This window comes from Mycteria americana, chromosome 3 (genome assembly GCF_035582795.1).
Source record: "Mycteria americana isolate JAX WOST 10 ecotype Jacksonville Zoo and Gardens chromosome 3, USCA_MyAme_1.0, whole genome shotgun sequence".
Taxonomy (NCBI): domain Eukaryota; kingdom Metazoa; phylum Chordata; class Aves; order Ciconiiformes; family Ciconiidae; genus Mycteria; species Mycteria americana.
Window position 1 is genome coordinate 132,940,629 of NC_134367.1, and position 16,428 is coordinate 132,957,056.

General features: G+C 43.5%; 1 protein-coding gene across 13 annotated transcripts in view; it reads left to right on the forward strand.

The window, feature by feature from the left end:
* RIN2 (Ras and Rab interactor 2) overlaps nt 1–16,428 on the forward strand; it is a 123,352-nt gene that overhangs the window by 79,713 nt on the left and 27,211 nt on the right. For 12 of the 13 annotated variants that reach the window (XM_075497120.1, XM_075497121.1, XM_075497123.1 and 9 more), the window contains 3 exons: nt 5,042–5,136; nt 13,511–13,703; nt 14,554–14,665. In XM_075497120.1, the coding sequence (XP_075353235.1) occupies nt 5,042–5,136; nt 13,511–13,703; nt 14,554–14,665 (400 nt within the window). The remainder of the gene's footprint in view (nt 1–5,041; nt 5,137–13,510; nt 13,704–14,553; nt 14,666–16,428) is intronic. The other variant, XM_075497125.1, reaches the window with a different exon arrangement.

Here is a 16,428-nt window from a genome sequence, read left to right on the forward strand (position 1 = left end):
ATTGCTTTGAAGAAGCCAGGGGATTGCCAAGCAGCCTGTCTCCTGCTCTGCTTGAACCTTAAGCAAACAGCTGACGTTTGAAGGAAGACTGTTGAAAGAGACACATCTGTTGCCATGCAGAGTTGACATAATCCCGTTCAGTGGTTTGACGATAATCCCTTGAAAACGAAGAGATGGTCAATTCCAGCTTGATTATTCTGAGATTGACAGTCTTTTAAGATACTTGTCTGATGGCCTTAGGTCTCACCATGCTCTATGCAATGGACGGAGCTGGGCGTGGCGGTGATTCCTCTGGTTTCGTGCTCTCCCTGGGCCCTTTGTGATCCCTGTCCCCCCCCCCATCAGGCCCTGCAACGGGGGATCAGACAGGGTGAGCAGCACGTGTAGCACTGGAGTAGAGTTATATTGCTAATTCGGTGAAAAGGCTGCTCTGCTGACCTTACTCAGTATTGCATGGGGCAGAGCTCTTATCTACAGTAGGTCTGTTTAAGTAACAGATTAAATCCTTGAATAGTGTTTAGTAAGGTGTTGAGCTTCAGGTAGTGATTCCCATCACGAGTTCATATTTTAAATGGTCAAATATAGTAGCAGATCATTGTGAATCAGTTGCCATCTATAATGAGATGCCAGGCGCTGACTCATGCTGTGTGCTGGTAGCTGACTAGTGGTGCCTTCCTTCCCAGATGGCTCCAGGCAAGCCAGGACAGGAAGCCCTAATATGTTTACAGCTGGCTAAATTGCTCATATTCATGACTACTTGGTGCTTGAAAAACTTCACACTCTCACAGTGAATAGGAAGTATCTTCAGGGAATGCTGTGATTTAAAAACTAAAAACTGAGCCTTGCTTCATCAGTTAGAAAAGTTAATGTTTTAGCCGTTACTGCTGGATGAAGCACATAAGCCCATTCTGTTCCTGACGTGGCTGCGTTCATGACTCCGCATTAGAGCCTTTGTGGCTGCCCGGTGGGAAAAGAGAAAAGGCTGTAATCTGGTCAGTTCAAATAATAATTCAACTCTCAATTGTGTTCAGGTGCACCTCTGGAAAGGTTTTAACAGTGGCACAGAGTTGCTGCAGCAAGGGAGGGCTGCATGCTGCCTTATTGGAGCAGTCGGGAGGTTAGGAGATCTGAAATACTAGAAACTTCACAGCAGACAGAGAATGAATTCCACTTTACTCATTCAGCTGCTGGAGAGACTGGGAGGATTTCATCTGAGAAACCGACTGTTTGGAGGCTAATACGGAAGGTAGAAACCTAGTGCCCAGTGCAGCTGGGAAGAGAAGGATATTGCCTTAATTTAAGTCCGTCTGCCTCTTAATCTAAAAGTTCCATTTCCTGACACTGAAATCAATTAAAATTTGCAAGTCTTGTGTTTGCATACTTGAAACATGTCGCTCCTGAATGGAGGAGAGAAAATATAGGGCAGGGAAGTGGTGAGATGTACACCAAGATGAAGGTAAAGGTGCGAAGGATAAGGGAGTAAAAAAAGCGAACAGAAGACTGTGCTGAGCAATTACGAGCTGTTTTAAGGAACTGAAATGAAAAGCTTCAGCAGAACCAGAAGGGATGAGAAGGCTGCAAAAGCTGTAGAGACATAGTAAGACTTGCATCAGCAGTGTGTATCTTTCTTAGCAGTAACAACTTGTATGGTTGTGTTTGACTACCTCATGGCACTTAGCAGACCTAATAATGAATGAAGACTGGGGGAATTTAGCAGGTACTTAAAACTGAATATTTTTTGCTTCTGTTTTGACATTGGAACTTGTTTTCTTTAATAAAGCAAGCCCCTTGGCTGTATTTTCCACTGAGAAGCGCCATCAGTTATGAAATGTGATTTTAATCCGGGAAGAGGAAATCCTGATTTAAGTAATTGATAGGCTGTAATTAAACCTGGAATGGATTTTGTACACCAAAGGTGTGCTCTGTTTTTTCCATATACTTGTCACACTCCTTATTTAAAAATGGCAAATTGTATATTTCTTTCTGAACTGTGTATTTCTTTCTGAACATATATTTATTAGGGGTTTTTTGACTTGTGGTTCATACATCTTGATACAAATAACAAGAAATCCATTGTGTCAGTATTTTAGAATGCCGTTAGTTATTTAGAACTATAAGAAGGCACATGCATGTTTGAAACTAATTGAATAGTTTAAGAGTGATTATTGTAGCTGGAGACTACAGATTGCTCATCAGAGATTTAGGTCTAGTAGAGCTGATCCTTCCACTTCTACTGCTTAGTCACAGCTTGGAAGAGAAATACACTTTTTCTGTCTTTTTACACTTGTAGTCAGCTTCTCTGTTTTGAATTAATTGACTGCTGAACTGAACTAGTGGATCTCTCTCTACTTTAAAGGTACAGAAAGATTGCTGTTATAAAAAATGGCTAAGTACATCAGCTGTAGTTTGGGTTTGTAGCCAAAGACTTTCCACAGTGAATTGCTTTCTTTTTCCTTAAAACCTGAACAGCAATCCACATGATTAAAAAATTTATTTAAATTTTTGTTCTTTTAGTGGTTGACTTGAAATCTAGGCATGGCTTGTCATAATTTCAGGTGTTATTTTAAAAAGAAAAATATTTGATTAAATATCCCGGGAGTTGTTTCGTAGACTGTCACGTGCGCACGCCCACTCTGAATACAGTGCGTGACAGGGGCGTGCGGCTTTTCATTCCCTGTGGAGGCTGGTAGTCATTTTTTTCATTAGTAAGTGTCAGCCCAAAAGCATGTTTCCTGCTGCTGAGGGGATGGCTGGAAGACCTGAGTGGTCTGAATTCCAGAGGCGTCCTGGTCAGATGGCAGACTCTTGGGTGGCCGATCCAGTTGTTGGCTAGTTCGGGGTGCCTAAGCCGGGGCATAGGTTCTCTGTTCCAAGGTCAGCACAAACAGCCCAAACCCTGGGCTGTGTACTGGGGGGGCTGAGCAACAGGGCGTGATTTCACACTGGGGCTGATGGGATCTAGTGACTTGCCGAAAGGGGCAAATGTGCTCCCGGCCGGCTGCTGTCCTCTGTTTCCTAGTTTCTGCTCTGGAGCTTGTCTGACCCCCTCAGAGATTAGGTTCAGGTCATTAAGCCAGCAGAAAACTAACCAAAAGACAAAGTGAAAAAGTCTTCCAACCTTTTAGCAAGCTGAACCAGCTAACAGGGCTGGATGAACAGCCAAGCCAGCCTGAGGGAAGAAGTGGAACCTCGCTGTTTCGGGGCAGCACACCGTAGCTTGAGACTCCTCCTCCATCAGGGCAGTGAGAATTGCAGCTGCATTGCATTTCAGAGGATTACAAGAATAAATGTATTAAGGATGATGATGCTAAGGAGGAAGAGGCTTTAAAAGAGAAAAAACAAAGCAGTGTGATCTGCAAGATGCAGTCGGCCGTGTATTGGCTAGAGCCTGGTACTGCTCTCTGAGCACGTGGGTCACAGCTTCCCTTTAAAGGGGTGCTGCTGCCCGTAACCACCGTCAGACGTGCGTGATGATGCAATGGCTTTCTAGCGAGGCTCCTCCGACAGCAGTGGCACGTGCATTTCTCGCTGTGTACAGCCAGCGTGGGGGCTGGATTCATCCCTTATGCGAAAGGAGGAATGCATTTACCTGTGCCTAGCAGGGCACTCGGTGGCTCTGTTTTGGAGGTGCTGTTTCGCCGGGGCACCGAGTGCTGCGGTGAGGTGCGAGGCCGCTCTGTCAGGACGACGCGGGTTCCTCCTGCTGCTCTTTCTCACGGTCAGGAAGGCGTTGCTCACATCTTGCCGCAGTGACTCAGGGTGTTTGAGAGTCAGCAGATGGAAGATCTTTGTGAACTGTAATGTCAGTGGTACGGTATGGCTGGGAGCTCTGACCTTGACAGAAAGAAGCCTGTGGTATGGGTGTAGTGTATGGTAATTCATTCTCGCTTAAGGTATACTTAATGGAGTTGGCCTATTGTAAGCGAAGGCTGAAACTTTTTTTGAATTGATCGGAATAATGCTGCACAGCAAAGGAGGGTATGAATTTCTGAGGTAGAGGAAAACTTCAAATAAAACAGTATAGGAAAATGTTGCCTGCAATTCTTTGAAAACGCTGCTGTACTGAGCTACCAAACGCTAGTGGGACTCAGGGTCGTGTCTTGGGGGTGACTATGCAGACTGCTCTAACTTGGACCGGAAAGTTCTTTTTACTTCGTCTGCCAAGGTTTTTGTTTGTTTGCTCTGAGGCGCAGGGGTGGTGGTAGAGTGGGAGATGGCATCGCTGCAAACCTTTTCATGGCAGGTTTCACTCCAGGCAGGAGAGGGGGAACGCTGCCAAGGTTTATATACTGTCATGGTGCGGTGCGGCAAGCAAACTTGATGCAGTCGCTGCAAAGAATGTCCAAGACAGCATGCCTTGCAAACTGCATCGTTGGTTTCTGCTCAACAAAACGTTTCCCAGACATCTGGCTAGCAAATGCTGTAGGTCTCAGAATACAGCCCTAGTGCTAATCTCGTCCACTTTAAAATGAGTGCTTGCCCCCGTGTCCAAAATTAGGGTTGTGTTCCACCTGAGCTGAAGTGTTACAAGGCAGTTCTCTTAATTGAGTTGTTCTGTTCAAGTGCAGTCCAAGACATCATGTGAAAAGCAGCCGCCCACGTCCTTCTTGCTTTGTTACTTTTCATCCACCACAGTATTGTAATGCTGCCTTATCGTCCCTTCTGAAATAACTTTTGCAGATGGAACTCTTCTAATTATATTTTTTTCTTTTTATTTGAGAAAGTAAATGCCACAAACGATCAAATAATTTAGGTCTTTTAAGCTGTTGTATAATATGTTGAGGCTGCAGATTTAATATATTTACATTAAAAAGCTAGCCAACCTGGAAGGTTTTGTACTGGAACAGAATGGGAATTATTCTTCCTCTGATTATAAGTGGCCCCAACCCTTACTTTTTCCTTTGCAAGGGGAAGTCCAAAAAGGATGCAATTTAAAAAAAAAAAAAAAAGGTTTGTAATCTCTAGTGACTAAACTTGCCCGGGCTTCTTTTCCACGCCTCTTCCACTCACTTGACGTCATACTATTTTTGTCCCTTTCTAGCTCATTGACACAATTGCCTCAGAAATCGGAGAACTGAAACAGGAGATGGTACAGACAGATCTCACAGTGGAAGATGAATCTGCTGATTTGCGAAGGTGATTAAACTGTTTATTTTCATAGTTGCTGGAGGTGTACCGTGACAGGAATGTTTTCATTGTGCTCTCTTCTCGGGTGGCTTATGTCCCAGCGCTTTTCATCCTAGCAACATAGGGGGTGTAGATAATCTCGCTCTTGATCTGAGGAATTTGCCTTTGTGCAGGAGGAGCACCCAGAGATTCAGTTGTTCTGTGTATTTGCCTTAATATCTTCTAAAAGCAACTGAACTTATTTCTACTTCCTTGTTACGAACCTTGGATACTGATGAATGTCTAAAGCAGGAAACTACTAATGTTATTGCCATTGTCTATGGCAATGAGCTTTGCTTTCATGCTGTAAAAACTAAAAATGTCCATTGCTTCAAGTGGCTCTGTGAAGATTCAACACGCAATAACATGATTATTTATGTTCTCAGGTTAGGAAGTAAAATATTGACTGTTATGAGCTGATGCTTTTGTGGGTTGTGTTTAAGTTCATTTATATGCGACCATCTTGCACATAAAAAAAAAAAATAAGTAGATGGGGGCATTTCCTTAACCTTAAAATGATTTGAGATGCATATTACAGTGTAGATAAAAGTTCTGGCTTTTTAAAACAGATCATGCCACATAGGTGTGGACTGTGGAAATTTGTAATGTTAAACTTGTACCTTTAAGTAGGCATAGTGGGACCCCAGCATTTTGGCTTTACCAATCAAGCACAACAGCCATAACAATGTCTGTTAAATTGACATCTGGAGGACATTCAATATTTTAATCATTGTGTTAACAAGGGAACACATTTTTGTACTTATTGTTGAAATATTTGTTGCAAGAGGAAAGCAATCAATGCAGGTGTTCTGTTGTATCTGACTGCACAGTCTGGGCCAGCTCTGGAGCTGGTGGGCTTTGTTCTTCAAGGCAGTGAGTTAATAAAGTGGATAATAGTTTGTTATCTACAGTTACATCCATGCTTTTTAGCTTTTTTTTTCTTTCTATAAATACTTCTGAAATGTGCTAAAACTTACTACGATATATATTTAAATTATTTAAATAAAACAGTGAGCAGCACCTTTGTTGCCCAAGTGGTAAAGAACGTAAGACAGCTGAACTAACTGAAGTCCTTGGCTGTGTCCCCGCTGCACGTTATTCAAGTTTTAAAGCTCTTGAAAGCACAGTTCTTTTACAGGGGCGGAAAGGAACCTTTCTCCATTTTGGTGGATTCAGCTAATTAATTTCAGTGATCATTAGCTAATTTTCAGTTAAGAAAAGGCTTCTTGTATCTTTGAATACACTATATGCATGAAAGGCTAAGATCTACTAGTTCTAAAATCCTGGTGGATACACTTAGCTGGAAACAGCCAATTAAATCTCTCCATTTTACAGATCCAAGGAATTTTTTTTTAACTGATTTTTTTTTTACAAACTTTTTTAAACTGAATTTGTTAATTTTGAATGCAAAATATTTTGATTAAAATATGTAAGTAGAGCTAACATAAAAAAGTGAATAATGCCATTTCCATGACTACTTAACTGAATTCAATTTCATATTGAAATAATAGCCATCCAATAAAAAAAGAAATTCTCTTCTGTCACTTTTAAGATGATAAATGTAAAATAGGAAATCTGAATAAATGAATTAAGGTCAATTTTTGTTTGACTACATAATTCTGAACTGCGTGCTTCTATGTAAGGAAGAAGTTGTATCAAAGTTGGTATAAACTACATAATTAGTTGTGCACTGATATCTTGTGTTTATCTAGAACTACAGAGCAAGATTACTGTAATTTCAACTGAGGTTTTCCAGAGTTCTTATTTAAACGAGACAAAAAAGGATGTTTACTATCATAACTTTATTTCTTTGTAGTTACTTTAAAACTTTGTAACTAATGTAGGTTGCATTTATTATTGTCTGTTCTGTTGTTCAGAAGTTGGTATCTTGATGTGGCATTTGGATTTGCATCTAGAGAAATTTGAGCTAAAAGGAATGTCTGTTTTCCTTGCTCGTTTTTCACCTTAGCATGTATCCGCGTGCACCCAGAACAGTTTTGGAAAGGCAGCGGTTGCAAGAGTTCTCAACTGTATTCAGAAAAATAAATACATGAAATCACATGTCTGCAACTTGAGCGTTGTGGTGTGTGGGTTTTGTTTGGTTGTTTTTGTTGTGGGGTTTTTGATTTTGGTTTTTTGGTGGTTTGGTTTTTGTTTGGGGTTGTTGGTTTTTTTTTTTTTGGTGGTTGTGTGGTGACTTTCAGATTTATACTTCTCCCCCCAGTTATATTTTGGACTTGTCTCCCCTTTTTACATCTATGGCTCAAGTATTATTGAGAATGATTCGAGTTAGTGGGCCTACAACTTTGGTTTGTAAGTATGTAAAAGCCAGGCAAAAAAGAGGCTTGTAAAAATGTGTTTTAAGCGGGGCGCTCGCATCATCCATTTCAATATTCCACCGTGTTTGACACCTGGACTTTTTCCCAGCGCAGACGCAATGCTCAGTAATGCAAATGAGCAGAGTTGTCAGAAGAGGGCATAAATGGGATAAATTTCTGGCCTGCGCTGTACTGGTGACCTTTGAAAGGGTAACCAGAGAGCTTCTGCGTGCCGTGGCAGCCCAGGTCCACGTGGGATGGGGGAGCACACGTGACATGGCTGGTGGCATCCAGATGGTCTTTTAGGAGGCACTGAGTCTCCCTCGAGGGCCCTAGGACCCCTGCGTGTGCGTTGTCTTTGTGAATGACGGTGAGGGGAAAAAGCTTGCTGCTGTCCGTCTGTGGGGAAGAATGGAAAGCCCGAGCATTTGGTTCCTGTGAAATGATTCAGGGATGCTTTGCTGGTGGTGGCAGCTGCTGCAGCTTATTCCCTTCCTGCTCTGTTACCGTAACAGAAACGAGGGCAGAGCTTTGCTCCCTCCCTCGTGTTTTGCACTGGACAGCCCTCATGCCTGTGTCTTCTACATTTTTCCACAGTAGTTATTAGCTTAAGTAGAGTCGTCTTCTGTGTCTTGCATGGTGAATTGCTCCTGGTACTGTTGACAGGTAGGCAAGCATCCCACAACCTTTTCCCCAGCAGCTTTGTGCTGTGTGTTCAGCTGTAATGGGATGGAGAGGAAAGTGTCGGTCTAGCTGCTGAGGAGCGGAGGTAATGCTCAGCAGAGGCTTTATGGCCTCTCCCAGCTGATGCTCGATATGACTGTATAGGCTAGGCTGGTGTGATAAGGCCTGCTAGACTGCAGGATTTACAGAAATCCAGGCACTTTTGCAGTGGAGAGTCAAACTGGGTTACCTGTGGGGAGCCTTTGCTGGGACTGGAGCAAGGTCCACACTCATCTGCAATTTTAGGAAGATTCACTTTACCTGCCTGTTGCTGTTCTCTTCGCCCTTGTGACTGGGAAAGAAACGAGGAATATTGCTCGCTGCTGAGTAACAGTGGAGTCGGAGAATAACGAAATCTGGACACAGAGCTTTGCAACCTTTGCACCGTGGCAAAGAGTTGGCAGCAAGGCTTGTTAAGTTGCATCGCTGGGGCGATGCTGAGCATCCTGCTGCCATGGGCAAAGAGCAGACCTCCTCTTCTCTCTCTCTCTCTCTCCCCCTCCCTCTGGGTAACATCATCCTGGTGTGCAAGTACTCTAAAAACAGATGCCAACCCAGGCAAAAAATGGAGTGAGGAAACGTGGACACGTTCAAGTGCAAGTTAAAGTCCTTATCTCCATTATAGTATCAGACCTGGTCTCTCACTATGACCCTCCTCCTGGCTAGCGAGTGCATCTGGGATGATAGGCTAAACCCAGGGTTGCTCTTTCATTTGGGCCGATAACCAGCCTTCTCCACAGTGTGGGAGCAGACCGAATCCCTCAAATGCTAATGGTCATCAAGGTCCTTCCTACAACTCCTCCGTGCCCTCAGAAGGGTGGGTAAAGTCTTCCACAGAGGGGGGTGCGTGTGTGTGTGTGTAAATCCTACAGCAGCTGGCTTAGTTTAATTCAACACAGCAAACCCATGGAACAGCGTTGGTCATCCTGGTAGGATGTGCTCGCAAGCCGGATGCAGCTTCACTGCGTCTGTAATCCCAAAGAAAGAAAAGTCCGTTCCTCAGGCCAGTGTTTGTCAATGCAGGAGGTTGGCAGTAGGTTCAGAGAGCAGGTTGGCTTGTTGTCCCCAGTCCCACCAAAAAATGGGGAAAATGTTAGAAATTTAGTTTTTACAAGGTTAGAGCAAGAGGCATAGGCAGGATTCGAGAGACCAGAAGAAAATTGCTGTAGCGAGCGGGGGGGCAGGAGCATTTGCTTTGTAGATACGTGATCGAGCCGTATGTTACGGCCCTGCGGGTATGAGAGAGGGGACCATCCTGGTTACAGGCTTCAACCTGTTCCTTGTCTGTTTTACCGTGAGCCAAGGCTAATCAGGATGCAGCAGAGCATTGTTTATCTTGGCAGTTACCTCTGTTTACTTCCCACATGCTTATGGGTTTTCTCAAATCTAAGGAAACTTGCATGAATCATGTCTTTTCTTTAATTCATTGTGAGTTGCATTGAAACTCCTCTTCCACTGGAGAGGAACCAGCGTAGTACCCCTGCATTAAAGCAGACCATCCGTGGAGGTTGATTTGTGTTTTGATTTTGAGTTTAATGTGACCTAGTCAGATTGTCTTTTATTGAGAGTCACTGTAAAAAAAGAAAAGAAAAAAAAAAAAACAGACAAAAAAACCCCAAACCCCAAAAGTAAAACCAGGAGAGAAATTTAATTGTTGCATAATATACAGCATATTTTGCTAGTGTTTAGGTTACAGCAAGTTCTTATTCTGTACACTTGAATTAATCAGGTGATCGTGAGGAATTCAAATGGTTCTTCTTTCCATGCTACTGTTTCCAAAGAAGTTACACACACACCCCAGTCCCAAATAATTTTACAGTCTAACTCTAAGACGTGATAAATTTCAAGCACTCCACATGTCAGGATTTGACTGTATGTTTAGTGCCCAGATCATTAATTAAAATAATTTTAAGAATAAAAAACCATCTCAGACTATGATGCTCAGTAGTGCTAGACCATTGCAAATAGGCTGCCAAAGCAGACCAATGGACTTCTGACTGCGTTTGCCTCCGGGACCTTGGGAGGTGGCTTCTCGTACGTTGTGTGTGGTTTGCCAGACCTGGTTTTTCCAAGCTATGCTCTTGCCAGAGTTCACCAGGTCTGATCTTTCTCTCTGCCTCTTTCTTTATTATTTGGGTAGGAAATAATTTTTTTTTAAGTGTTGTTGGTTCCTAGTTTACCTTCCTGCAGATTGCAATGACATACTAGTACTGATCTAGCTGAGGTGCATCGGGGTAGTTTGAACTGGTAGCGTTTAGGAGTGGTAGAAAGTCTCGTCATGATCAGATACTCATAATCTTTGGCTTATTTCTTGAGGGGCCAGAAGCAGCCGCAACAAGAAGGTGCGTGTCTATCTAGGTCAGTAAGGTGTGGGCTCACACGTTGCATTCCTCCTCGGATCTCAGCATGTGGGAGGGATTGTATATAAGTACCTGGCGGTTCCAAAAACCCAACAGCTTCAATTCAAATTAATCTTCCGATTTATAACAGTTTGGGTGTGTTTGACAACATTAAGCCAGCCATACCGAAGGGGAACACTGTGACCCTATGTACACGTGCAAACTCTTACTTGCTTTAGGTTGTTTCGTGGTAGCAAGCAGCGCCGATCCTTATAGTCGATACCAGTCACGCACCTTCTTTTGCATGTGATGTAACTTTCTTTTGTAGGGAAAAAAATTTTCCCTCCCAGACACGTTCCCTCTGCAGCACGTTTAGTTTCCACCTCTTGGCCAGGGAATGGAAATAAGTTGTATCAGTTAAGCCCGCAGCCAGTGTCGGTGTATAGCTTGCACTTTGCCGCAGCTATCTTTGGTTTGTAACGTTGCTACCTGGCTCTGAAGGGGAGTGGAAAGTTTCTGAGTAGTATTTACTGGCGGTACAGCTCATGAAAACACTTCTGTGATTCATGATTTGACTTGTGTGGAGATTCATACATTACAACACCAGGTTCTGCTGGGACTGTGGTTGAAAGGGGAACCCAGGATCCCCATCGTGGCAGCTTCAGAGCCCTGTCATAACTGATGTGAACACTACTTCCCTTCTGCACGCAACACGTTTTTGTGTACTTTGTGCCCCTTGAAGGCATATTGGCAGTTACTGACAGCTTTTGACACTGGGGGAGGGAAGATCATCTGCATTTTAGATGCCTTGCAAATCTAAAAGTCATCACGTCATAAATAAGCAGAGAAAGAGGACAAAAAGGAAGGGAGAGGCACAGAGGTGATCTGGTAGTGATAATTGATCCAGGTAATGAAAAGTTTGAATAATTGTGCCTGTTCTTACCTGATCATGCAGTGAAAGTTCTCTACCCCATTTACTTTCCTTTCTAGGCCTGTCCAGAGATGCTGCAAGTTGTTGACCAAAGCTAGAAAAAAGCAGTTGGGTTTTTTTGTTGTTTGGTTGGTGGGTTTTGGTTGGGGGGGGTGTGGTGTGTTTGTTTGTTTTTAAGTATTCGGTGCTCCTGTGCTTGTGAGGTCTCTACCCACTTGCTCTGGGTACAGTAGCTGGCATAACGAAGGTGCTGCTAATGATGCTCACTGCCTGTCCAAAACGCAAAGTTCAGAAGAGCTGCGAGGGGAAACGCAGCTGCGTTGCCCTCTGCCGCTCAGGGCCTCTTCTGCCACCAGGAACGGTCTGCAGGGACAACACAGCCTCTGTGCCTGACATCTCAGTGAGCCACATCTTGAGCTTGCAGGCTGGTTTTTGGCTATGCTCAAATATTGTCATCGGGAAGCTGTTACCAGAGTAGCTTTCTGTAGTGGTTTCTAGCACTGGAAGAATCACGGGATGTACTTCTAGCTCAAAAATGAGGAATTTGAACCAGCAACACACGTGCAATCGTACTGGGTGTTCTGTATTATATGAATGATGGCGAAGCTTTGCATAACAGAAGCAGCTCTTAAAGTATTCCATTTATTTGGATTTTTAATGCATAACAAGTATCTGTAGCCTCCAAGAACTGTACTTTATTACTGAATTTAGCAGTAACTTTAGCTGCCCTGCCCCAAATAAATTTTAACCTTAGATTAGTTTGCCACATTCACACTTAGCTTAGCCTTTATTCCTCACATAGGAGTTGATCCAGAGCCAAAGGAATTAGGAGCATAAATATACAATTCCTTACTTGCTTCTGGTCCTGGTAAGTGTAGTACTAAAATGTGAGGTAAGGTACTTTCATGGCAAAATGGCAAAAATGTAAATATTTAGAGAATTTAGAGCATGGACCATAAAAAATTACTACTGCTTAGGACGACTTCTTAATGTAGCTGTGCCTTAGGGTTATTTGGGGGATTTAATCTTTTTTTTCCTCCTCCTTCTCCTCCTTCTCCTCCTTCTCCTCCTTCTCCTCCTTCTCCTCCTTCTCCTCCTTCTCCTCCTTCTCCTCCTTCTCCTCCTTCTCCTCCTTCTCCTCCTTCTCCTCCTTCTCCTCCTTCTCCTCCTTCTCCTCCTTCTCCTCCTTCTCCTCCTTCTCCTCCTTCTCCTCCTTCTCCTCCTTCTCCTCCTTCTCCTCCTTCTCCTCCTTCTCCTCCTTCTCCTCCTTCTCCTCCTTCTCCTCCTTCTCCTCCTTCTCCTCCTTCTCCTCCTTCTCCTCCTTCTCCTCCTTCTCCTTTTGCTTTTCTCCTGACTGAGGTCTCTGACCACTCGTTAGCAGAGGGGAGCAAAGATGGATACGCAGCTGCGAAGATGACAGGCCTGGTGGAGCAGAGACAGTAGTCTGGGGATAAGATGAAGTGATGCTAGTTTGTGGGCTTCTGTTGTGAAAATAACCCTACAAGCAAACAGAGAAGGGGCTTGTGTTTGGTGCAGTGATCGCCAACGGGTAGTGGGTTGCTCCGTTGTCAGAGTCTTGAACAGATTTTTCTGGCAGGCAGGACAGAGGAAGATTTCTGTGGGTTGCAGCTTTTGCGATCTATCTGGGAATAAAAATATCTGAATTGCATAAATACCTTTGAAGAGAAGTTTTTCCAAATGTGAACATAAGAAAGAAAGGAGCTGAGATGTTCAATCAGTCACGTACGCGTATACACCTGTATCTGAAGTGATTGCCGAATTTCGAAAAGCTAATAGAAGAGTACTAAGGCTTATCTTAAAGCTAGCTGTTAAATTGAGGACAAGTGAAAGAAAGAAATCTTATCCATAAGAGAATTTTTGTGTATACTAATTATAGAAATTCTCAGTAAGAGAAATACCAGTCCAGGGTGCCAGCAGTGCCATTAGCTTTGTGGTAACTCTGTTTGCTGAACTGAGTGATTGTTAATAGGAGATTAGCATGTGTAATTTAATTTTTTAAAAATTTTTCACAGCCTAGTAAAGGACATGGATAATGTCTCTCCTGAGAAAAATGATGTAAAAAGCTGCCCCCGGGACTCTGGATATGACAGCCTATCCAACAAGCTAAGCATATTGGACAAGCTCCTCCATACTCACCCTGTGTGGCTGCAGCTTGGTCTGAATGACGTTGAAGCCATGGAAATTCTGCAGGCCCAGCCTCCTGGGGTAAGAAGTTGCATTTCAATTTATCTGATGCAGGTGTTAGTTGAAAACAAGCAAACAAACCCCCCGACCCCCCAAAAAACCCCAACAACAAAAAAACCCAAAAAACCCCAACCCAACCAACCAACACCCCACGCTCACTTCTTCTGTGCTTTGGATAATCCAAGTGAGGGCTTCCTGAGCGCTTGGCAGCTGGACCAGTTGGAGTGTGACCCATTACTGGGGCTGATACATTGGGGGACTAGTTGGGGTCCTCTGGATCTGAGAACTAGACTGCTGCAATTACAGCTCCGAAGCTGGACCTTGCTAACCAGGGTTGTATGTAACAGATGTATTTTCCCCATAACGAGAAAGCAATACATAAATGGGAAATTACAGCATGTTATCTTTCACTGGTACCTGCATTAAAGTTGCTATGATGGAAACCAGGCCCTGTCTGCTTGGATGAGGCTGATGGCATGTTTCTAATGCTGCCTCCATCCTGGTGCAGAAGGATTGCATGAATGGGCTGGTGGGACACAGGAGCACTCCACCATCAGTCTCGTCCAGATGCTGCAGCTTGGCTCAAGGCTTGGGATGTGCTGCATGTTAAACTGGAGAGCTCAGAGAAGGGCATAATGGACTTGGCGTTATGTGTGTGTGTTATACCAGGATGAGACGCTTTTCTAAATGTTCTGCTGCCATTGTACACCGAGTTGTTGGACCTGATACAGGAACAACTGAGTAAAATTCTGAGACACTTTATATAGATCCGAGATCATTAAGTTGTTCTGGTTCCTTTTGTCTATAATCTGTCTCTATTAGGCATCTGTGATGAAGCTAAAACCATGTCCTTTTGCCTTCTCCACAACAGATATTTCTGGTTAGGAAATCTGCAAGACTGCAGAAGAAAGTCATCTCTCTGCGTCTGCCCGGTGACTGTCGGTCCTGCCTAAAAGAATTTGCAATAAAAGAAAGCACATACAGTAAGTTGTGAGTCAATACTTCTCAGCTATTTGTCACCCTGTATAAGCCAGGAGCACTCTGCGTTGGTGAAACCCAGAGCAGGAGATACCCCAAGTTGTGCAAATAGTGTCACAGACTGCCCACGATGCCCTGCGCGGACGGCTCCACGAGCGGGTCAGGCATATCCAGGAGAAGGCAAGATATGCAGAAATACCTAAGTCTGTGCTGGACACAAGTGGAATATTTCTTTTATGTACCTTGCTGAATCCAGGATTCATTGATTATTATGTGTAGTTATCCTCTTCTGTAGAAACAGACTCTCTAATCCTGTCTGCTCTCAATGAAACGTTTTTGCCTTTCCTTGTACTCGGGGGACTGTTCTTGGAAGCAACTCTGCCATGAGCTCTCTGTATCTACAAATTTGGGTGTGGGGTTTTTTTTAAGTGTAATAACTAGATGGATTTTAACCCTTTGGAATGGTTTCTGATTCGATTTCAATGATTTTTCTTTTTTAATTCCAACTATATTTGTTCCCTGTTTTCTAATAGAAATGAGCAAATGTTAGCGTTCCAGTCAGTTTCAAAACAATACTGCCCTTACCGCTTTAGAGGGAGGGTGTGAAAAATATGTTTGAGATACAGGAGTGAAAAAAGGAAGCTGCAGCTGGTGAGTGGATGTGGTACAGAAACTGCAAGTGGAGCAAATGGTTCATTTTAACAAGAAAGTGAAAACTGGAGAAAAATCAGCAACAATTTCAGTTAAACTCCCCTGAAGCAGAGGGTCTGTAGTTAACTTCTATTTCTATTAGTAAACTGAGATAATTTTAGTTGAGTTTTTCCTTTTTACCTCTCCCTTCCCCACCCCAGGCTACAAAAAGTTAATTCTGTGTGTCGGGTTTTGGTTCCAGTTACAAACAAGACATGGCAAAGAGAAGAGAAAGCTATCAATGATAGGGGTTTTTTTCAGTTTTGTTTTGGTTTTTTTTCAGCTGCAAAGTCATCTCTCTCACGTAAGTGAATTAATATTTGTGGAAAGCTGCTTGACTGGCAGTAGTACAGATGTATTTAACGTGTGTGATCTACGGCTGTGTTCGTAGGCTTGTTATGCTAATGAATTCCCTCTCTCCCATCTAGGAAATAAAATAATAATATGTCGTCTTTCATGAATAACATTTTACCACAAGGGGGAAGTATCTACTGATGTTTTTGCTCACCAGTCATAGCTGAGGTTTTAATTGTAGTCAAGGATCTGAACACCCATCTTCTCTTAGCCCGCCCCCAGATCGCCTGCATGCTTAATGTCTGCATTGTTAGTGTCTCTCTTAAAGAAATCCCTTTTTCAGGGCACATAAATGACCAGGTTGACCTGTCCTTCAGTGTAAAGGTTGGATAAAAGATCAGTACCTGACTTAAGTTTTCCTCTGGTTCACGTGCAGACTTTATAGTCAGTAGCACTGGAACCTTGCGTGGGGGAGCTGGCCTTACAGCATGGAGTACTGACAAAATTACGCCTTCGTGGCTCACTGAGAGGCGTTGCTGAGGTATCCAAACCTGCTGCATGGCTTTTGGCTTTCCCCACCAAGCCTGGCAGTCCGCCTTCTTTCAGCCCAGATGTCTGAAGTGTCTGCAGCAGTGGAAGTACTTTCCTTGGGAGAGGAATTTCAAAAGCATTCCTCTGCCGGTGAAACAGCGACAGTGTGCGTGCCACACCAGCCAGAGATTCACCCCCGTGATCTGGCCTTTCTGACTTGGGGATGGGCTGAAGCAATCACAGACTTCACATT